The sequence below is a fragment of the Corylus avellana genome, chromosome ca1 (assembly GCF_901000735.1).
Source record: "Corylus avellana chromosome ca1, CavTom2PMs-1.0".
NCBI lineage: Eukaryota > Viridiplantae > Streptophyta > Magnoliopsida > Fagales > Betulaceae > Corylus > Corylus avellana.
Genome location: NC_081541.1, coordinates 8,790,903 through 8,814,453, shown reverse-complemented (window position 1 = coordinate 8,814,453; position 23,551 = coordinate 8,790,903). Strand labels below are relative to the sequence as shown.

Here is a 23,551-nt window from a genome sequence, read left to right as displayed (position 1 = left end):
GACCCAGCATGTGAAATGGTACTAACCAGTACAAGTCAACTTAACCCTTTCAAGGCAGAGCCCCTCTGAAACCCATCAATATTGGACAAACCCAAACACAACCCTGCCTGTAAAAACCGTATATTAGAAGGCTCGTGGTATTTAGACCAAACAAGCGACCATTTGAGGGTTAGCTAATTAGCTAACCCATCCTAAGACAGAACAGCGTTTTTTAGGCAGCCCAAGTTCAAATTTCGATGCAAAATTGAGAAATAGCAAGCCATACACAAGAATCCCCTTAAGAATTGGTCAAAAGCTAAATCTGCGCACTTATCAAAGAATTAAATGAAATTTGATGTAATGTCAAAGGTTTAACTACAGACTCACCTGCCACGTGCAGAGTACACATAAGCCACAATACCATTTCCGACTTCAAATAGAATTTACAGAAATGAAAACAAACTAATCACTACTTGTCAGTGTAGCCATTTCAACTATTCCCATGTTTCGATTAAGCGCTGCCCGCTTCCCTGACACTCATTCCACGTAAATTTTTTTACACGGGGAGTAAAAGCTAAAGAGAGAAAGAGGAAAAAACAAAAAAGATATCTACAACTTCCCTCCCTGAACTCTTTCTCCTCTTTCTCCACCTGAGTAACGCATGTTAGATATTATTACTTACAGGTAAAAAAGCAGTATGGCCATTACTTTTTTAATAATGCAGGCAAATCTTGCTCTCTTTTGCTCTTTTGTGAAATTTCACCTTGCAGCATTGCGCTGCTCCCTTCATCGCCCATCTGTTGAGTACAAAGATGCAGAATACAACAATCATCACAAATTATGAAAATAACCCATCAGATTATAAACTGATCAAGTAAACAACAAAATACTTTAAGAAACATGCCATAAGTAACTTGAAGGAAAACCATCCAAGAACCTTCCTGTGAGAAGATACACCGGCCACACTTCATAGTTTTTGCTACAATCCACAATCATTGCCATGACCTCTTTTGTTTTACGAAATTGAATATGATTGCAACAACCCAGAACCCTTAGATGATTGTAGAAAGTGAAACAACAAAAAGAATGCAAAATTACCTTTAGCTTCTCAAACTTTGTAGCTAGCCTCATATACTGATCACATGCTTCTTGATATCGAACCATGGACCTGACTCTTGCTAGAGCTTTTTCAACTCCAGCAAATTTCTGTTTCCGGCTAATTCGCAAGAATTCATACTCATCAGTTTTCTCAGTCTCTGATGCCACATCTCCCATTTCTTTTTCCACTCGAAATCCCCGCAAGCCAGTTCGTTTCCGCCTCCAACGCAGTATCGCCTTTTCCACAATACTAACAGACCAAACAACCTTTTTATACTGCTTCCGAACTTGATGTCCCCTCACGTGAGCCTGAGAGCAATAAGCAGAATGAATATTAAATCAAACATCAGCCAAAAATGAAAAAGAAAACCTGGTACCTTCAACAAAAGAGTCCAACTAGGTGTTGCAAGGACAATTTAGAGTATTAAAATATTAATTAAATGATTAAATTTATCATTCTTATCAACTTAAGATTTTGGAATGAGTGGTAATTTAATATGGTATCAAAGTAAAAATACTAAGTTCGAACATTCACTCCATAGTTTCTTCCCATTTAAATTATATTTCGTGTTGGGCTTCAAAGGGCAAGTTCGAGCTCATAAGTAAAAGAGAATATTAATTAAATGATTAAACTCGCCATTTTCTACTAGCTTAAGCTTTTAGGGCATGTAGTAATTTAACATATAGAAAGTACATATTCTAACCAGTGAACAAAAACAGGAATGAACCAGGATGTCACAAAAACCTAGTAGCTAGCATGCTCTCTACAAATTGAAATTTCAAGGCACTGGCAATACCATCATATGTCAACCAATAAATATATTGCCTTCCACGGAACATAATATTCAAATTTATAACTCCAAGCACATTTTTTTTGATAAGAAAGCACATATATATGGGAGTACCTGAATTTTCACAATACGGTTGCGTATTTTCAAAAACTCTTTTCTTCCCTTCCAACCACGGTACTTCTGTTGGATCTTTACAGCAGCAGAATGCAAATATTCCTCAAAATGGTTCAATTTTTTAACCTTGTTCAAAGAACCAAGTGCAACTAGGTCAAGTGAAACTTCAGAAATATCATTCCTGCTCTTAGTGAGTTGTCTATGATTGAATGAACGAGCCCGGAATGCAGCCTGTATTAGAGCAGCTGCATGAGCTGATTTCCTAAAAGCAGCAAGAGATCCTTTCAGAGAAAGGTTCTCATATGCTGCCAAATCTGATTGGACAAGTGCTGCAGTCTCAATACTTTTTTCGGCTGCAATAGTTGCAGCAGCACTATCCGTTATGTTCTCATTGACAGTTAGTGAAGAGAGGTGACTGATTAAATCTGCTTCTGCCAAATATCCAGCAATCCCTTTATGTCCTCTGCTTGATGCTAGATCAGCAGCTGTTTTTCCTCCCGGAGATGCCGGTGTTGGGTCGTCAACAGCACCTGGAGAAGCACCCAATCTAAGAAGTGCAATGACGGTTTCCTCTCTACAGAAAGGAGAAGAGGAACTATAAGTCAATTGTTGTCAATAAACAAACATTGTTATACATAAAGGATTCACCAGACAAAAATGATCCTTTTGTTCATGCTAACAAAAAATTTCAAGATCAGGGTTTATGCATGAGAAGGGTAAAGAGATAAGGGAGTTTCTATTCCTTAATAAACATTTAACCGCGTTGTTCTCAATTCAATTCAGTTGTAAAAACCTAATCTGGGGCATTAGGTAACGGTGGAAGAGTTCATTAAAAAATTTAAATCTTCAAATTTAACATTGATAATTGACTAGTAGTTGAACTGTTCAGATCGCCATATTAGACAGCCAGATGAAGAAAATAAACCCTTTGGGAGCGCTTGAAATCAAAACTTGAAACGTCAGGCGGCAAAATATATTGAACACTTATGAGAATCTAAGAAAGCAATCTGACCTCCCAAAATATGATGCCCAGTGAAGCCCAGTTCTTCCATGTGCATCTCTGAAATTGGGACTAATACCAGCAGCAACTATGGGCCCCATAGCCCACTCATAGCCAAGTGCAGCTGCCAAATGTATAACTCCTTGGCCTTTGTCATCCAAAACATGCGGTCCTTTACCACCTTCATGAATATTACAGATTAGCCACTCACAAAGTCTATCCTTCAACAAAATTTGAATTAGTCCATCTCTAGGGTTCATGTGATTGCTATTAAAGGCCATAGAGGTCTCTTCAACCCTTCCCCAATCATTTCCACTTTCACTTCTTATTGAAGATATGGTACTCTTAAGCTTACATTTATCACAATCCTCAATAGAGCAATCAAACCTCTTCCTCACCCGACCTAGATATAAAAGTTTAACTAGGCGCATTTGAAAATGCACTTCATCTGCTGGTGCACTTCTAACAGCCATTGCAAACGCAACTCCTGATGGTTTTTCTCGATATTCAAACTCCCTCACCTCACTGCAGGCTAACCTATTACTGCAGGTGACATAGAATGGAACACGCCCAGGAGCATGTGGAGGAGTTTGGCATCTGATGACTGTATCATTCAGAACTTCAGCAGAAACCTCAATTTCACCAAACATACATCCCCACTTAATCTTGCTAGATAGCTCCTTGCTTACCAAGAACGTACCAACAATTAAGACCTGAAACCACAAGAAGAAAAAAAATAATAATAAAACTGGCATGATATTATATATTAAATTCTCTAGAATCAACAACTAAAGGCCATAAGCATGTCCACATGATTTTTTGAATGTTAAAAAAATAATGTTGCAAACCAAAGTATGAATACCTTTCTCAAATCCTTTGTTGCATCTTCTGTTGCATCCCCAGAATAAGCCCAATCTGGTGAAAAATCACGGATAGTAAATAGCTGTTCTTGGGATAGAGAAGGGCCCAGCAAATCAGTATCCAAGTGCATATGACGTGATAAACTGGACACTTCCTTCTCATCATTTTCAGCATCAAGTGCATTCCAATAATTGCCAGAGTCCGAAGCCATCAAGGACTCATTGCAATCTCCACCAATTTCTTTATCCATCCATCTACCAAAGCTGTCAAGTTTCTTCAGCACTCCAGCTTCATCATTGTTTACAACAGCATCTTTAGATTTCTTTTCAAAACGAATGGCAGAAGTTACTTCCACATGAGGTTCTGAACAATTGTGAGACTGGGGATGAACTAAATCGAAACCACGCTCTTGTGGCACCTGCAACAAGATACAAGCATCACTTGGGGAACTTCTACCATGGGAAACATTCATCTAAAATCCATGAAAGGTCAACAGAGACATAACTGACGAAAATCAATACTCAGTTTGAATTTGGGTTTCACATTGAGACGCAAGTAAGAACAAGCACAATAGTAAAACCAAAATTCCCATTGACATATAACAACAAATGCTTATGCATCACATCATACCATACACAGCACCACAACAAAACATGCTCATCTATGAGCCTCACATAAATGTAAAAATGTACAAAATAGCATGCTACTTCCACACAGTTGCAGGTTTCTCTCTCTCTCTGTCTCTCTTTACCTTGTTCTATTTTTATAGGTAAATACAACTGATGCACCTGCATAGAATTCAAATTCACTTTGCCCTCCAGATTGAATGCTATGTAATAATAAGGTCAACAATAATAACACACATTTAACTGCAAAAAACAAACCTGAACTACTTCCCCAGAAGTTGCCATTAATGACTGGTTGTCTTTATCAGTGATTAATCTATTTCTATAAGTTAAAACACCTTGGACTGAGCTATCAGCATCCAATCTAGCATCTGTTAACTTATGTGATATAAAGTCAGCTCCAGTAGGATGTTCAACAAAAAATTTCTGGTAATGCACACCATCTGCGTTGTTGGTCAAGCTGTTAATTTCAGCCAAATTAGATAATCCCGAACTTTGACAATATTTAGGCCCAGCAAACCAGGGATTGCTTGGTAACTCCACAAATCCTGAAAGCAGCACAGCCACCTGGTCACATTTTGTAAATTAACATAACATATTATCCAAAAAGCAAATTCAAAAATTAAAATAAATATTCAGTTAAATATAAAAATATCACCCTAAAAAATGACTCTAAAGGACAAAATGAACAATTTACAAGGCAGAAACTGCTGTTAAATCACTATACACAGCGAAATTGCTTGGCCAGATAAAGTACTTATACAGATTAAAACAATCAATAAATTGATAATGCACAGGGTCAGATGAAAAAGAGCATATTAATGTACTCCTGTATATTAAAGTTAGTCCTGGTTTGTCACTCGTACAAATTAAAAGAATATCTTAGTAAATTTTAGGGCCAAAGCAGAAGAAAGGTTAAAGACAAAATTTTTTAAATTTTTATGTCATAATTATGATTCAACTACATTAATTTGAATCAATCATGCATTCATTGCAACAATTTTACCTGCAACTTTATGTTCCAGCAAAGAAGTGTTATGTGATATAAAACCAAAAATAGGTTGACCGAGAGAAGATGCTTGTGGATCACTAGCAGAATCCACATCATCCAATCCTGATGAGACTATCTGCCCATTTCTATCTACTCTGTTTGGACTTGATGCATAAGACGTCTGAACTGAAGGGGCAGGTGAGTTTGCCTGCACAGAGCATGGTACAGTACTACTTTGAGGGCTTCCAGCCTGTGATCCTGGATCTGCTATCACACGGGAGATGCCTGACTTGTACCCCTACATAGCATCAAAGGGCATAGCAGAACACCTAAGCCACATAAAGGAAAGTAAAAAAAAAAAAAAAAATTCCAGTAAAGTCAACTAATCTACATTCAACTTTCATGGATCATGGATGGCTACAAGTCTAGACATGACCAACAAACTCACGCACATTGAGCTCTAGCTCAAATGCTACCTCCTACCCCACAAACGAAGGGGGTGAAAGGTGAGGTCATTAGTTTAAAAACCCATTAGGCGTGTGTGTAAATTACTAATAAACAAAAGAAAAATCAGTTGAACAAAAGCATTTAAGATATAAAAAGCTGGGAAAACAATGTTAACCAAACACTGTTCAGAAGACTATAGACTTGAAAAAATAGAAGGCCATAGATGAGCACAAAGGAATACTTCTTTTACTTCTCTATAATGTACAAGAACAATGTGCTCCAAGTGCCTGAAAAGAAAAAATGAAATACATGTCAAGAATGAGACTAAAATAGATAAAAGTTCTTATCGACAAAAACTCAATTTTTTCATTGAAATTCTTTTCATATTAGACATTTTAGAACAAAACTTCAATACAAGAGATCATTTTTCTTATCCGTAGGAATGCAGAGGGCGCAATGAATCCTACGCTACTAATGCTTAACACACCCTTTGCAAAATTCAGAACAGAAGTACTCTCTTACAGTGCTATCAAAAACAGTCCACTAAAAACAAAATTTGAAACTTTTAAGGCGTTAAATTTACAAATATAAGCAACACTTAAATATAAGCAACACTTACGGATCAAGCATCCAATAACTTCGCCGCTGAAAGTTCTCATTGTCCTCGCCATGGGCATAGTAACAATGGAGAACATCCACACTGTTAGCCTACAGACAAACCAGTGAACAACTAATTAATTAAGCAGTGAAGCTCAAACTAACAGTGCAATCACCTGTAATCCACAGTGAAGAGGTCCGCTACAGCATTCAAGAAAAAAGGGTCAAAATTAACATACTTTGCAAAAATTAACAACTCCTTGAAATATAAGCCTTGGATACAGAACTACAGGAACCAAGTTTTATTGACTTTTTGAAAATGATTTAAACTCAAAACAATAGTAATATTTAGCCTCCCTAGACAAAGCTTAGCCTCATTACCAAAGCATGATCGAACAAAATAATACATATAATCTTCAAGCCTTCATGTAATCATGGAATTATAAATAAATGTATAATAGTAAGTACTAAGCCTTCAAGTTTTGGATTGTCTTGGGTTATGCCTAGACATGTAATTGACTTGTATGTTTGTTGGTGGACTAACAACAATACGCGGAGTGTTGTTGTATGGAAGATGGTGTTTATGGAAGGCTGAATGACAGAAGTTTTGAATACTGTGAGAGGACTTTTGAGGAGATGAGCCTTTTTCTTCAAATCTTTGCATCTTTGGGCAGTTGCTTATGATTCCTCCGTGACTATTAGTTATAGTGATTTCCTTGTTCGTTTTGCTCTTTCTAGCTAGGTGTTTCCCCTTGTATGCTTTCTATGTACTTAGGAAGCCTTTATGCTTTTAATGATATTTGTCGATTACTTACTAAAAAAAATCTGACATCAATTTATCTTGGCTTGTCGAAACTGCTAATAATACATATGAAATGAAATATATTAAGAGATACATGTCTTAAATGCACATCAGCTGCCAAAGTGGATAAAAATTAACAATGTATTATGTTTGAAGCAGAGGCAACAGTGTCAACCAGATTTCAAGAGTTCAGCTCTTAGGTTAATGCTACAAACACTCAGTAGTTAAAAAGCTGTGAATATCTTGAATTATCCATTGAAGTGCTTACACATCCAGGTAGCCAAACAAAAGATTTATTGAAACATGAAGGAGCATTACTTGGTGTTGCCTGTCGACAATGACTAACTAGAGACAGAAGGTCCAGACAGCTACAGGAGGTGATACCCAGGCAACACTTTTGACTACATCAATTAGGGGCAACCCTAACCCCCCAAACAAACAAAAAAATTGAACTTACAAATAATAAATTGAACAGCACACCTTCAACTTTTCATGAGCTTCTTTGACAGTTTTTCCATCTTTCTTCTTCCTCCACCGGTAACTATCTTTACGAAAATACCGAATAACTTTTCGATCAAACAGGAACAAAGAACCAGCTGAAAAATGAAAAACATTTAGTTGCTGTTTGAATACCAACAGGAAATGACAATGCTCCATCTCTATACAAGGAAAGATTAGCTATTGATATCTGATCCGACAATAAAAGTAAGTGCACAGGTAAACAAAACAGTTTTAGCTGATTCTGCACATAGAAGGGAACAAGAGGGAAATGGCATTTTCTAAATAGAACTACATACATACAAACATACGTGCACATGCACGTGTATAATGTTATATCTCCATTTCGATAAAACAACCAAACCATTATAAATCACTAATTCATTATTAATATCTCCTGTAGCAGCAATAAGGGAGGCTGACTTGAATATAACTGTTATTTTCTTAGGAAGGTTTTTAGAAATATCATTCAGTTAAAAGCATTTAACACATTCAAGTAACAAAAGAGAATCCATGCCACATAGAGCCAAAATAAAAGGGAATACTTAACATGGACCCTCTGATATCAGCAAAACTAATTTGCAATGCACTGAGGAAGTACATAATTCAAAACCAACAAGATACTTGCAGAGCATAACAAAGAAGAAACTCACAAAAAACCAATTTCTTACTTAATAAAATAAGAAAATTGGGGCAAATCAAGCCTACTTTCAACTCATAAAACGTCATTGCAACGACTTGGAAACTCAATCCACATGTTTGGCTTTCTGGTGCCAGTACCTTAAACTTGTAATCAAATTGTTTAAACTATGGTGCACATAATCACATCGTCTCAAGACAATTTTCTCTCAAAATTTCATTAGTTTCTTGCTCTAGAATATTCACTCAAAATTTCTTATACTAATAACCTATACATTTGGCATTCTTATTCTTATTTTTATTTATTTATTTTTTTTGATAAGTAATTTCATTATACTAGTGCACATTTGGCATTCTAATTCTGGCAATGTTCAACCCACACTCTTACTGTAAACACATTACAAGCCATATATTCCATGTAATTAATTCCCTTTAACTTGATAGTTACTTGTTGACCAAAAATCTATTTCAACACCACCCCGTTTAATCATCTTCAAATTATAGGTTCAACAACCTCCAACTCTCTTCCTCATAAATAAGCGATCCACAATAATAAAAGAAACAATTTAGGAACCTACTAGCCACCAATTTTTGTAATTCCCTCATCTGCAATGCTATATGCAGTAAAGGCAACCCATATGTCCAATAGATCTTTTTTGGGCATCCCTCGATCATTTTATGAAGTTTAATTGAACCTATCAATTTTTCAAGGAAAAACAGATCGACATCTAACATCATGCATCATGAGATCTCTCTTAAATGCATACAATGTGTAAAAGATGAACATGAGAAAATTGCCAACTCCTGATATAAGCTTGTTGCAGCTAAAAGTTCCTTTTTTTCCCATGCTGCAAAAAGTACCAGTTGTTTCTTGATAGTTACCATAACCACTTCATCATGCATGTCCCTAACGACTTGTCTATTTTAAACCTACCACATTGCCCTTCCTCAAATCAACTCAACTAAGCTTTAATCCCAATCTATAGAGACCCTAATATATGTTTATTCTAAATCCTTAGTACCATATACAAATCCTTGACCCCATATCTAACATTGCAGAAAAGGGTTACTATATTCTTCATAACTGATATTCATACATACAAGTTTCCAAATCTTATCTCCTTTTTCTAGTACTAAGATGATAGTGGAAAGGGAAAAAAAAAAATCACAACAGAGCAAGATGTGACCTGTGAAGGCCCACAATTGATAGGTGCTCCCACAACAATTATGATCTCCATTAAGAGAAATAACTAAATAAACACGCACACACAACCATCAACATAAAGTTAAAATATGAAAAAAAAACAACTTGAACTACAAAGTGTAATTTTTGGAAGCCATAACTGAGTAGTGAATCTTTTTCTTGATAATAATGGCCAATGAAATTATTTCCACTCTCATATATACAGAAAGCCTGAATAAAGAGCACAGATGGGGTTTGGCCATGTAAGGATTCTAGAGATTGAGAGATCTCAGTTGATTGATCCAAATTTGAGATTAGTATAACTATGATTCTAAAATTGTGCAAGGTAACAACTGGCACAAAATAGTTGCTTTTTTAATAAAATTAATTAGAATTTAATCAAACAACAAAATTCCGCCTAACTCAACAAAGATGGAATGAAAAAATATCAATACAAAGTCTTATAGGAAGATGTAAGCGCAGCAATTTAATACACCCATAAGCATGACAGTAATTAAGAAATAAGATATTGACAAGCATGCTGGTGACAACCTGGAGGCCTAACAGGTGGATCTGGATTTAAGTGAAACCTATGATGGTTGCGAAGTATTTCACAAATTTCACTAGGCCGAAGCCAACGGTGTTGTGCTTCAAGCACTATCCTTTCAACGTCTGCAAAAATTCAGAAAATGCACAGATGGTTAAAGATTTTAACTAACACATTCAAGATCCAATCATACGAACCAATAAAATCCATTCTACTAATATACTAAACACACAATGCAACCATAAATGTTGAAATCACAAAAACAGAACCACATTAAGTGACAAATAATAAAATATCCTGGATTAACATTCTCAAGATCCAAATTGGGCAACAATAACACTATGCACCCATATAGCCAACACGCTGCATTATACACATCCAGTGAATTACATGTAAAGCAAGAATAGCAGAACTCAGAACATACCTCTTCAAAACCCGACCAAAATAATCACAAGAAAATTCATCGCACTTCTAGCACAGAATGCAATATGGTATATATTCATTCATTTAACCATCAACTTCGACATGTACAAAGAATAACTTCAGAGCCCCGGTCCTCATACATGCCAAGTACCGAACAAGGGTGCATGAGAGAATACAGGGGAGCTCTAGCATTCGGCTATGACACATACAGACTGAAAATCATCACAACATTCAAAAAACCAAAAAAATAAATAAATAAATAATAAATGCAAACAAAATGAGAACGAACCACACTTGTTAATCACCTCAGCTTGTTATTTCAAACCAACTGCTTTTTTCCGAGAACATAGCCATTCATATCTATTGAATCATTTCTACATTCATATTGGACCAAATTCAATCTAATAAACCTCACGAACGCATCGAAGCAGAAAAGCAAAAAAAAAAAAAAAAAAAAAAGAGAGAAAAATAAACCAAACCAGACCTAATGGTTGATTAAGAGCGTATCTTCCACTTTCAGCCATAAAACCTAGATGTCATCCGCGAGAGCTCTGATTACGAATCCACAGAACCAACAGAGAACCTGCAAAAACCGAAGATTTCTCAGAAAACATAACACGAACCAGAGCTCAAAGACCGAAAATGAAAACTGAATCGCCAAGAAAATTACACGCAGCGATTTCGAAGGTCCAAACAATCGAAAACCCTAACAGCAATGGAGAAGGAAGAGAGAGAGAGTAGGGGACAGAACGGAGGTCTGAGCTATAGAACGGACCGTATTGCAAGAGAAAGAGAAGAAGCGCGTGAAAACCACTACTTGAAAAAAGGTTTAGAGAGAGATTGAAAGTCAATGAATTCTGGTTTGTGTTTACACTGGCAGAGCGATCATACGGGTCATTTTAAATCTGACGTGGCACAGGTAGCTTTGAGACATTCGACGTGGTCAACACACGAGTCGAACTTTAAAGATAAAAAGGCACAGTAGGGGTGTTTTTGTAATTGTGTTTCCACAATTTATAGAACCTCCGTGAGTCTCTCTTTGTGTTGTATCCCCCGACAACGATGTTTTTTCTCAAAATTATCATTAAACTTGTTATTATTTATTATTGAATTTTAATTAATACCTCATTTTTTGAGTGGTATAAGATGGACGTTTAGAATTACTCAATTTCCCACCCTTCTTCTATTAGGTTAATTGGACAAGTGTATCTCTAAATCTAGTAAGATGATAATATAGAATGCAAGTTATATACTCATACATTAATGTTACGTACCATATAAATATCTCAAAGAGCTAACATGGAAAATGTCTAATAGTTATAACTTCATCAGTTAATTAGGACCGCTAAATTAATATTGTGAGAAAAAATAAAGTGTATAACATTACTTTAAAATCTATACGAGATATGAAAGAACAAGTATCATAAATAATTGGAGAAATTCGATACAATGATGTGACAGGAGTTCAAATAGGGGTACTAGAGGCTATAAAAGTAAAGTTCATAATTAAATCATAGCAGCTAGCCCACTGAGATTAGCACAATTATATATTTGTTTCCTTAGTGTAATAAGCCAATGAGAAGAAGTCTTTTCTTTGTAAACAGTGGGGCTTTTAATTTGGATTTGATTGCCACGTGTGATGGTTGCTTAGGGTACCCTTTGGCGATGTGTATCAATTATCATAAAATAAGGTAACAAAAGTAGGTGCAGTAGTTGAAACTATAAAGTCCTGAAAATGGCGGGGTCAAGCAGGATTGACTGCCAATGCCCAATGGTGTTGCAGATTAACCCATGAAAAAGGCAGCTACTTGTTTGCAGGTTGACCTGGGAAAGCTTTCATAACAACAAAGTTTTAATTGGAGAAAAAAAAAGGGAAAAAATCATGTCAATTTCACAGGTTCAGATCACGGAAATATAGGATTTTTTTTTTTCTTTTTTGGTTTTTGTTTTCCTTTTAATAGATGAACAAGAAAAATGATAGGAAAACAATAAAACAAATACAAACAGAGAATACTGTCCTTAACAACAATTCAAAATAGGTCTGTTTTTGGCAGCCATGAATCCACGTGATGGAAAGTGAGTGAAAAAATATTACCAACGTAATTGATTGTAGCAGCCCATAGTATGATATGGTGAGTGACACTGATGGCACTCATATTCATATTGATTTATTTATGACTAGCTTTTGAAGAAGTTGGAGAAACCAAGAAAAATTGAACTAATAATAGATGAGATGAGCACCCTTTAAGAATTGAATGGCGAATAACATTAGTATTGAGTGTAGCTCGGATCTAGATGTAGATACGGAAGTCTCCATACGCCAAAAGAGATGCCCAAGTATAGAGATCCAAAGGAATAGGGGTAAAGGAGCATGCGATCTGCCGCAATAAACCAAAAAGAGCATCGACGTGTCAGCCCACGCACGCCATAGCGGAGCGTGAGGTACACATCTGGAAGTGAGGACCGGTGGAGGGTGGGCTTGGAATCTAGGACAGGAGGACAGACAAATTAGTTGCTTGATTTCTCTTAAAAACTTTAAAAGAAAACTGAACCAACACACTCCTATCATACTTCTGTGCTTGGCAAATGTTAGAAACACCAAGAAATACAAAACTTCACTTCACCATTACAATGTAATAGGGGTTTGATTACAATCCCTTCAACGTATGGATAAATAGGAGATTCAAATGAAGCCATGCTTAGGACCAATTGAAAGACTGACACCACAAAACAGAGCTGGTATCATCAGCTCAACAACAACACATGCTAGAACTTGAGGTACAACAAAAAGAATCTCCATGTAATAGGTTGAAGACGCTTATATTCCTCAGTCAACTGCCACTTCAGGCTTCAGGCTTGCCTTCAAAGAAAGGTCCTAAAAGAAAAGGAAAAGGAAAGAGAGGAGAAAAGCTTGTTAAATCATAATTACAAGTTACAACCTTGGACCCATCTCAAATGACCGACCCTTCCCGAGCTAGAGTATGTAAATAATTAACCATAAATTTTCTACAAGTGTTAGCATTTGTGACTAGGAACACAGAAAGTGAAAGAGCTAAGTTGAGAAATTTACTATCAACCTTAGTGCAAACGTATATATAATGGATGTCAGGGTTCTTTCCAAGCACTGCTTCCACTGAGCTTCCATCATCACCCAACGGAAGAGGATCAGTCAGCTTCCATATTGGATGTTCAGAGCTTTCACCCGACACAAGCTTCTCTGCAGATATGACGACAGTCAGCAAGATTAAGAGCATTAGGCCATATCTGACTGTCACTCCATGAAACTGAAGAGGAATTATATCGGATGCCACAAAAACCAAAAAAGATATTACGTAGAAAGGTAGCAATTGATGTAGAAACATCTGACCCAGGTGTAATAAAAATATATAACATGCATAATGCAAGAGAAACCCATTCCAAAGACAAGCTTTCTAGGTGGAAACAGATTCTGGTACCACAAACCCCTTTTTTTTTAATGGCACAAAAATTATATTTCCTCTGCAAAAAGGGAATTGGTGAAGGCCTGAAGAACTGGTGGGGGGTTTGGTGGGGAAGGGTACTGTAATTTTGATTGTTGTATAAGTGACAAGCCATAGCACTTGAAGCTCCTCTTTCTCCCTTTCATTATATTCTACTTGGAAAACTGAACTTGTCAAAGTGATGGAAAAATGTCAATAATGCACCTAAAATGCACAGTATCCACTAGTTCAATATCAATGCAACCTTTAGTCACCTGATAGTCCCACATACAGATTAATAACTAGAAAAAGGCAAGAAAATAATGTTAAGTAAAAATTAGGGCAGAACAGGTTAATAACTAGAAAAAGACTTTAATCAACCTATCACATGGAGTTTTATTGTCCACAAGCCTGAATCTCTCAACAATCGCAGGCGATAAGTTGGAGCACCATATGTGATCTGCAGCATGCATTAGTGAGACAAGAAAAAAAAAAAAAAAAAAAAAAACATTGCAAAAACATATTACATCTCAATCGCTGGCATAGCTCAAGCAAATGCATGAAAAATTCTTAGCCAAAAAAGGGGAAGGTAAAGAATAAGGAACAGTTACCAAAATATAAACTCCTTTATCCTTGAGGACCCTGTAGTTTGTCATCAACTGCTTCAATAATGGCGAATAGATCAAGAAAATAAAAATGAAAGCGCGAAACAATTATACTGTCTTGTTTAATAGTTTCAGTTTACCTCCAAACTTCCTCAAGCATCTTGCCAGCATTTAGTTGCGAATTATGTCCACACTACGGATAAAAATTTGTGAAAAGAAAAATCCATTTGAATAAAGATGAAGTATTCAACCACGCAGCACTCACCAATAGAGAGTCTAGAGTCCCTGAAACATCATCCGATACATTAAAAACGAAATGCATCAGACGACATGACAAACCATTGACAAAAAATAACAAGCAAAGCAATCCAAATGTCAATCAGAATTACTCCCTTAACTAAAAAAATAAGGGGTTAATTACCCTCAACTACCACTCATTTACATATCACTCCCACGAACTACCAAATGGCATACTCAACCCCCTCCAACTACCAATTGTTGGCAAAAAAACCTTTTCATTAGCCGGACGCATTAAATCATATGGAAAAATGAACACGTGACATGCACATTACAATCTTTAATGTGAAATAAACTAAATTTACTTCAATACCTCGAAGTTAGAACTTAAAAAAAAAAAAAAAAAAAAAAAGAAGAAGAAAGGCTCAAAATTTAAAATAAAATAAAGTAAAAAGGCAAAAAAGAGTGGTTCTGTCACTCCTAGGGTGGCCGGACAACCCCAAGTGATTTGGGGTGGCTCAGTATTTGGAGTGGTCCGCCAGCCCCTCTTTTGTTTTTTTTATTTTTTACTGTGTCTTTAATTTTATTTTATTTTATTTGAGGGTGATTTCAAGTAAGAATGAGTACATGCATGTCACGTTGCTTTTTCTATTACATTTAACGCGTTCAGCCAATGGAAGAGTTCTTTTGCCAATGACGGATAGTTGGCGGGGGTTGAGTGTAACAATTGTTAGTCATGGGGGTAATGTGTAAATGAGTGTTAGTTGAGGGAATTAAAGTGTAATTAACCTAATTAAAAAAAAAAAAAGAAAAAAAAAAAGGCAAATTACCTTTGTCAATAACGGCATCGAAGGAACCTGTTGGAAAAGCACTCATATCTCGAACATCCATTTTCATATCTGCCTATTTATTAAGGAAATTGCAGCTCTTCATTGCAGAATAAATTGGAAGAAAAATCATAGAATTGCTTTAAATTTCATACTCATGGTCATGAGTCTGTATGGCAGAATCAGGATCCTCTAGAATTCACAAGATATTTTATCACATAAAATTTTATAAATTCCAACTATTATTTTTAAATTAAATGGTTGAGATTTAGCTAAATCAGTAGTTATTGTTTTCTTAAAAAAATAAATGCTGATGCGACAATTCCATATCTAAAGTGTTCTAGATTTTATAAGATAATTCCGCGGTTATTTTTAGCTAAATATTTCATCATCTCAGCATTTAATTGAATTGTATTCTATTTCTACCACAACAGTAGTCAACAAAATTTGTATATAAAAAGGGAGAAAAGATACATGTGAGCTGTGGACGATCAGAGTGTTTCTTCTGCATAGCTTCGATAACTACAGAGGAAATGTCAATGCTGACGACCTCCTCATAACCATCATCCACCATTCCTTCGCTGAATGCTGTAATTAAAACAAAGACACTCGGACTCACCCAGTTAAAATTATTCACTGGTTTTCATTGTATGATATTGAGAGATCCGGCGGTGATCGGAGGAGGGACAGACCTGAGTTACCACATCCGACGACGAGGATGCGATGGTGGCGGTGAGAGCGAGGGAGGTAGAGATTGATGAGAGGAGCCATGGCGGAGTAGTTCTGGTACCAATCGAAGGGTCCTGGCTCGTGGGCGTAGCGCTTGTCCCAGTACCATGCCTCACCGTAAGCTTGCGTAGAACAAGTCCCCATTGTCACCAATCTGCTTCAGCTTTATCGATCAGTTTTTTCAGCATCTAATTCTGGAAACATTTTGCTCTCTTTTTATTTCTTCTTTCACTTGGTTGGTAGGTACGCCTACTGAATCGGATGGGCCGGGTTCGGGTTATACAATTAAAGCCCCGACTCATTTGAGCCCACTTTGTGGTTTATTTATTTTATTTTATTTTTTAACAATAACAAATGAGGAATGCTATGCTTACAAATAAATTTTACAAAAAAAAAAAAAAAAAAATTATAAACTGATGTGACACAACATGATTGGATATGAGATAAACTCAATCATGTTATGCCACATCAATTTGTAAAAAAAAATTTTTGTAAAATTTATTTATAAACCTAGCATATTTCATAACAAAAGGATCTACAAAAAAGAGTTTCTTGGTCTTTGTGTCGTTTTGGAACTTATTATTAAGTTATCTAGTCCTTTTCTTGTATGTTGTAATTTCCTCGTTGATTTTGATCTAACCTTAAAACAAAACCTTAAAGGGAATGCAACCGAAAGCTCTGTTTCTTTTCAGAAACATTCTAGCAAGTTCTATAAGTCCAAAGAATATTACATCTATTCAAAAAGTTAACCCAAATACTTTTTTAAGAATTGACAGCCAACAAGGAGATGTCACTTTGTGGTGATCTTCAATCAGCAGCCAGCAACAGTTAGCTCCAATCAGTGCCTTCTGCAATTAGTTCAATGTACAATTTCTTAAATTTTAATTATTATTATAAAGTTCACTTAACCTCTTCAAATTACCACCCAAATAATAATCTACTTCTTAAACTATCAATTACGACAATTTACCCCTCAAACTACTAAAACAATGACAATGTACCCCCAATGCTAGTAAAATGACAAAATTACACTTATAGAATTTACAATAAGACAAAAATACTCTTAAAATTTTGAAAGAAAATTAAATTTTAGCATTTTTTTAAAAAAAATTTTAGTAAGGATAATTTCGTCATTTTTTAAAATTAGGTGTACATTGTCATTGTTTTAATAATTTGAAAAGTAAATTGTCGCCATTGATAATTTATGGGGTAAATTGTTATTGTGGTAGTAGTTTGAAAGAGTTAAATGGACTTTACCCTTTTATAATTAAGTAGTTAAAATTTTACTCATCAGCACTTCTCCCTTTTAGCAATCCCGTATTTATCTCTGAAGTATTTACTCCATTTTATCACATTTTTAATAGTAGTAAAAATTAACATAACAAAATCCCAATCATTTAATTTAAAAGCGATAATTAGGATCTAAAAGTTGGTAGAGAATTTTGATCCCCTTACTTTGGAACACTTGTCACACTCAGTGTTTCCAAAATAATGAGACCCAAGTTTAAATTGAATCAAGCTCAATTGCTTTTAGCGAATTCAAATTCAATAAATAATCAAAAGGATTAAAATCATAAACCAATTAAAAGGTTCTAAAGTTTAACTGCTTTGTCTCAATCCATCGAGACCCTGTTTCACAGCACTCTACGCTTGCCCCTAGGGCTTTGGATGTGAAAAAGGAAAATTCTTATTAGCAGTCAGAGTCTTGATTTTTTTTTTTTTTTTTGGGCTTCTTTTGTGCTGTCTGTGGGAATTGAAGGATCTCTTCTCAAAAAAAAAACAAAACAAAACCATTTTGGATCTATCTCTTCTTTCTTCCACCCTTTCCGGATTTGGAAGGTCCAGCAGTTGATGAGGATGCAGGCTCCTGCTTCTTAGTCCTCCCAGGATGCCGAGGTACCAACTCAGCAACACGGAGCATCAGCTGTTTTCCTACAATATAATCAAAACAATGGTAAGCTCACAAGAGGAAAAGGCAGATTCATTTTCTTTTCTAAATTGAGCAGACAGCCATTCCAACTAAATAAGTGATATATAGCTACATCCTTGTTTTATTCTTTTCCATGCTTGTAATTACAGAGACAAAATTTCTTTCTTTTAAATTGTTCTCTTCGACTTTCAAAGAAGATGACAAGATTTAAAAGATGGAGTCTCACAAGAGAGTTCCCAGTGAGTTATCTTCCAAGACAAACATACCATAAATGGCTAGTTCATACAATCAAGCAATGCATGACATCCAAAATGCTAAAACAAATTCCAAAACCAAAGCCCTCCAAAATGAGGTTAACCTGATGTCTCAATATATTCACAGCTGGAAGGACTATTATGCAGGGCTCAATAGCAACCAAAACTTATCAACCATTCATGTCCCCACTAATAACTCCATTGACACGAGCACTATAAACGTGTTAGAAAATATGGACTACAGCCCACATGTGGGACTTCGGAGGGGAAAATAAATGAAGGGTAAACTGATGGAACTACGGGAAGCTTTTGGACAAGAAAGAACAGATTCAATTTGGGAATTGGAATTGAAGTCATTCCACTTACAAGGACACCTAGGGTAGGTTCCCACAAATAAAAGGTATGGAAGACTAAAGGTTGCTTAGTAATCAAATGCCCTTTGGTCATAGAAGATGAATAAATTATGCTCTATCTACTAATAAAGCCGATCTCCGCTCCATGGCAAGAACCATGGAAAACCGGTAGTTGAGATTTGTTAGCAACAAGTTTTTATATTCCCCCTCACTATAAAGAATTAGATAAAACAACAGAATCAGAACTACTGAAAAAGAGGCCAACAAATTGTCACCCCTTCACAATTCCAATTTAAATAACTGAAAACATTACTCGGTCTAGGATTGATCATTTTTTAGTCTCTCCAGAATGGGAAGTCAAATATCCTAGCTTGCTTCAGAAGAGGTTGCTTAGATTGTGCTCGGATCATTTTTCCATCTTGCTTGATTGTGACGGTATGATTGGGGGTAAGAGGTCTTTCAAATTTGAGAATATGTGGTTGAAAACTGATGGGTTTGTGGATAAGGTACGGACTTGGTGGTCATCTTATAATTTCTTTGGCACTCTGAGCTTCATTTTGGCACGGAAGCTTAAGATTTTAAAGATGGACATCAAAAGATGGAATGAGATTGAATTTGGAAATGTGAATGTTATTTGCAAAGAGAAAGCGGAAGAATTGAAGGCTATGGATAGATTGGAGGAAGAGAGAGAATTGGGTGAAGAAGAGAAGAATAAAAAAAGGGTGATTGTTAGGGAGTTGGAGATTGCTCTTTTACAAGAGGAAGTTAATTGGAGACAAAAATCTAGGATCCGATGGCTCAACGAGGGTGATAAGTGCACTAAGTTCTTTCATCGGATTGCCAATTTTAATAGAAGATGCAACTCTATTGAGTCTCTATCCATCAATGGTGTTCATTCTTCTAATCAAGACATCATTAGGGATCATGCGGTGCATTTCTATAAATCTTTGTTTCTGAACAATGCAATTGGAGGCCTAGGTTGGATAACCTCGCCTTTGATTGTTTGGAAGCGGGTGAGGCTGATCGGCTAGAAATTCCCTTTGAGGAAAGGGAGGTGTTGGAGGTGGTGAAAGGTATGGATAGAGACAAGGCTCCGGGGACGGATGGTTTCTCAATGGCTTTCTTCCAAGATTGTTGGGAAGTGATCAAGGAAGACATTATGACAGTTTTTTCAGATTTTCATGCTCGTGGTAAGTTTGAAAAAAGCCTTAATGCTACTTTTATTTCTCTCATTTCAAAGTTTCCTGGGGCGTTCGAGCTTAAGGAGTTTCGTCCTATTAGCCTTATAAGTGAGATTTATAAGATTATTGCTAAAGTTCTTGCTAATAGGATGAGGAGGGTGATGGATATGGTGATTTCAAAGCCTCAGAACGCGTTCGTTAAAGGAAGACAAATCACGGACTCGGTTCTTATAGCAAGTGAATGCTTGGATAGTCATATCAGTTCTGGGGAATCGGGATTGCTTTGTAAATTGGATGTAGAGAAGGGCTATGATCACATTGACTGGAAGTTTCTCTTGTATTTATTGAGGAGATGTAGTTTTGGTGAGAAGTGGTGTTCTTGGATAGAGCAATGTATTTTTCGACCGCTCGTTGTTCCGTGTTGATCAATGGCACTGCTTCTAGTTTATTTAGAAGCTCCCAAGGGGAGAGGCAGGGAGATCCGTTGTCTCCGTTTCTGTTTGTCATTGTTATGGAGGCATTTAGTAGGGTGATTGTTGCTGCCACCGAGAGTGGCTTTATTTCGGGTTTCTCAGTGGGAATCAGTCTATCTGAGAGGGTTAACATTTCCCATCTTTTGTTTGCAGATGACACGTTGGTCTTTTGTGGGGCGAATCTTGATCAAATTCGTTCCCTTAAAGCATTACTTGTTTGTTTCGAAGCTGCTTCAGGTCTAAAGGTGAATATGGCTAAATCAGCTTTGGTCCTGATAGGTGATGTGGTTAATATGGGAGAATTGGCTGGTGTTTTGGGTTGTGAGACGGATTCTTTGCCTTTGAAATATTTGGCGCTCCCCTTGAGCACCCATCATAAGAACACGAGAGGACAACCTACTCGCAACTGAACTGGTGTACCACATATAACAAGGATTCCCACAGACTGCATGCTTGCTTTCCTTGGCAACAGGTTATATATATACGGCGAACCTCAACAAGGTAGGGCCTTTCGGACCCAACTCTGCAGAATAAACCTCAGACCTGTGCACCATATCCTCAAAAATTTCCCTACATGGATTAGAGTAAATCGCTAGCTTTAACACCAGGAGGTGTGAACCCAAGGGGGAGTTTGCACCTAACAAGTCTCAAACTTAGGGTCTAAAGCGTGATACTCCTAACACCACGAGCCTCGACCACTAGGCCAACCCTTTGGGGGGATCCAGGTTACATATATTTGAACATAGGTATAGAAGTACATGTTTTTCAGGGAGAAATTGCATGCCACAAAAAAAATTGGATCAACCACAAGGCTAAGTTTTCAGAAAGGTAAAAAAAGGATATGATTAACTATTCAAATAAATTATAGTTTAATGTACTAATTACAGATTTCCATCTCAAATAGACAGGGTAATTGGCCCTTCCCTAACGAAAGGCAATTGAATCAATAACATATTTTGCCTCTTACTTTAACTGTTGTATAATGGCATTGAAATGACTAATAAAGCTTGAGCTATTGGCATGCCATGCTAAGATTAGATAACTGCATTGGGACAGCCAATTCTACGAGGAACTTCGTATAATATAATATATGCATGTCATATTAATCAAATAAAAATTTCAAGTGTTTGGGCAACCATCTAACAATGGTTAATGGAAATCTTTTCACATACATTTTGAGATAAAAACTTGCTCATATACAGCAACCCAATTGAAACAGAAGAATTTCTTTAAATTTATAGGTCTTTGTTGGAAATCAAAATGCTGTTAAATACTATGACATACACAAATAATCATTCTTTCATAACAGTAAATTTGTTAGAATTCTAACCATTATTTTTAACAAAATGATTCAGATTTTACCACCTCAACATTCAGAGTTCTAAACGATCCTCAAATTTTTCTGTACATAATGGCTAAGATTCTAAGAACTAGAGAAAACGTAGAGGATCCTGATCCATCAATAACAATAAAATAAACAAAAGTGACCAGATAATAATAACTAGTAAATAAGAAAATTTATCCTTACTGGAAGAAATGGCTGGATTGCACAGAGTCCCATCCTCCCTTTTCAGCAATACCCTCACTCTCCCTCTTTGCATGAAGTCGCGCGGATAAGCCTTATCTAGCTGCCACCATCACCCTCAAACATTTTCAAGACCCATAAAAAATTACAAAAAACAAAAACAAAAACCAAAAGCATCAACCCGTAGATCCATCAGCAACACTCTCAAACACTTTCGAGACCCATTAACAACATTCAAAAAAATTTGAAAAGGAAAAAACAAGAAGCACCAGTCCATAGAAAAGCGCAAAATAAAATGAACAAAAACAAAAAGCACGAACCTCAATAGCATTAGGGAGCTTGAGATGGGCGCAGCAGTCGGCGATCTCGGTGAAAGTGGGATTTTCGCATGCGTTGGTGAGGCTTATCCGCCTCCCTTCCGCCACCGTTTTCTTCGAGTTTATGTAAATTGGGTAGAACACTATCCACCTCTTTATATTCTCTATTTCTCCTCCTCCATCCATGTCTCTGATTCAAAAACCCTAACCAAAACAGGCATAAAATTCACAGATCAAGAAACAAAACTATACAAATACAGTATATAAGACTCGTGATTCAGGCAAATCCAATCTTCCGTGTGTAAGGCGGAAGCCCCCAAAAATGGGTGATCAAAAATCGAATCACTATGCGTATCTTGGTGGCCATTACTTTTTGGCTGACTCCTCTCCCAGTTCTATTGATCAGAAGTATCCAGCAGCGCCGCGCCGGTGTAGAATTATATTATAGGGGCCAATTAAGGCTCTCCTTATCCCCTTTCCCTTTTCTTCCCCCCTGGCCGTGCGTGTTGGACGGCCAATAACCCGGCGCTTTGCCGGAAACAAGACAGACAATTTTATGACAAGAAACAGGTTACAGTGTTTACCCTTCCCACCTGTAAACTCCAAGAGGAGTAAATGAAGGTCTGCAGGTAATACAGATTACAGAGCCGCATAAGGGCTCGTTTGTAAATATTTTATTTTATTTTTTGTTTTAAAAAAATTATTTTCGGAAAGGAGAATAAAATTTAGTTTTTTTTTTTTTTTTTTAACCCTTGAAAACATGTTTAGTGAACCCTAATAAAAAATAGTTTCTGAGAACAAAAGAAATTTTTTTTATTCATAACAGAAAACTGGGTCTTCATTTTGCGATGCTCAATCCTAATTGGAATTAAGCGAGGAGCAAAATAAACGAAGGAAAATACACTTGTCCCTTTTAACTTACACCAGTAGGGCACTTTTACCACCAAACTTCAACAAGTGATACTTGATCCAAAATGCCTTCTTCTTTTCCTTTTTTCTTTAAGATTAATTTGTTGAAATTATCCATAAAAAAGTATTAAAGAACACACACAAGAAAAAATAAAAA

At 36.4% G+C, this 23,551-nt stretch overlaps 3 protein-coding genes across 7 annotated transcripts; all 3 read right to left on the bottom strand.

Moving 5' to 3' along the window:
• Window positions 1-284: 284 nt before the first annotated feature.
• Window positions 285-11,462, bottom strand: LOC132163348 (calmodulin-binding transcription activator 2-like). Of its 5 annotated transcripts, none has more exons than XM_059573612.1 (13): window positions 11,372-11,462; window positions 11,081-11,179; window positions 10,179-10,298; window positions 7,787-7,902; window positions 6,527-6,615; window positions 6,149-6,194; window positions 5,476-5,758; window positions 4,728-5,017; window positions 3,845-4,261; window positions 2,995-3,695; window positions 1,983-2,556; window positions 1,078-1,386; window positions 285-776 (listed from the first exon to the last, which is right to left on the bottom strand). In XM_059573612.1, exons 2-13 carry the CDS (start codon window positions 11,118-11,120, stop codon window positions 684-686), a joined length of 3,078 nt encoding a protein of 1,025 aa, XP_059429595.1. In that variant the 5' UTR covers window positions 11,121-11,179; window positions 11,372-11,462; the 3' UTR covers window positions 285-683. The 5 variants fall into 5 exon arrangements, with proteins under 5 accessions (XP_059429595.1, XP_059429587.1, XP_059429603.1 ...); XM_059573604.1 differs by having other exon boundaries at window positions 11,267-11,450; XM_059573620.1 differs by having other exon boundaries at window positions 6,158-6,194; window positions 11,267-11,450.
• A 1,740-nt stretch (window positions 11,463-13,202) lies between these two features.
• Window positions 13,203-16,640, bottom strand: LOC132187816 (uncharacterized). The gene is made up of 9 exons (XM_059602258.1): window positions 16,416-16,640; window positions 16,198-16,311; window positions 15,727-15,795; window positions 14,925-14,944; window positions 14,800-14,852; window positions 14,666-14,696; window positions 14,436-14,514; window positions 13,674-13,813; window positions 13,203-13,471 (listed from the first exon to the last, which is right to left on the bottom strand). The coding sequence occupies exons 1-9, from the start codon at window positions 16,594-16,596 to the stop codon at window positions 13,424-13,426; spliced, it is 735 nt and encodes a 244-aa protein (XP_059458241.1). The 5' UTR covers window positions 16,597-16,640; the 3' UTR covers window positions 13,203-13,423.
• A 1,356-nt stretch (window positions 16,641-17,996) lies between these two features.
• Window positions 17,997-23,102, bottom strand: LOC132189289 (signal recognition particle 19 kDa protein). Its single transcript, XM_059603961.1, has 4 exons — window positions 22,856-23,102; window positions 22,489-22,689; window positions 22,172-22,271; window positions 17,997-18,384 (listed from the first exon to the last, which is right to left on the bottom strand). Exons 2-4 carry the CDS (start codon window positions 22,669-22,671, stop codon window positions 18,254-18,256), a joined length of 414 nt encoding a protein of 137 aa, XP_059459944.1. The 5' UTR covers window positions 22,672-22,689; window positions 22,856-23,102; the 3' UTR covers window positions 17,997-18,253.
• Window positions 23,103-23,551: the final 449 nt, after the last annotated feature.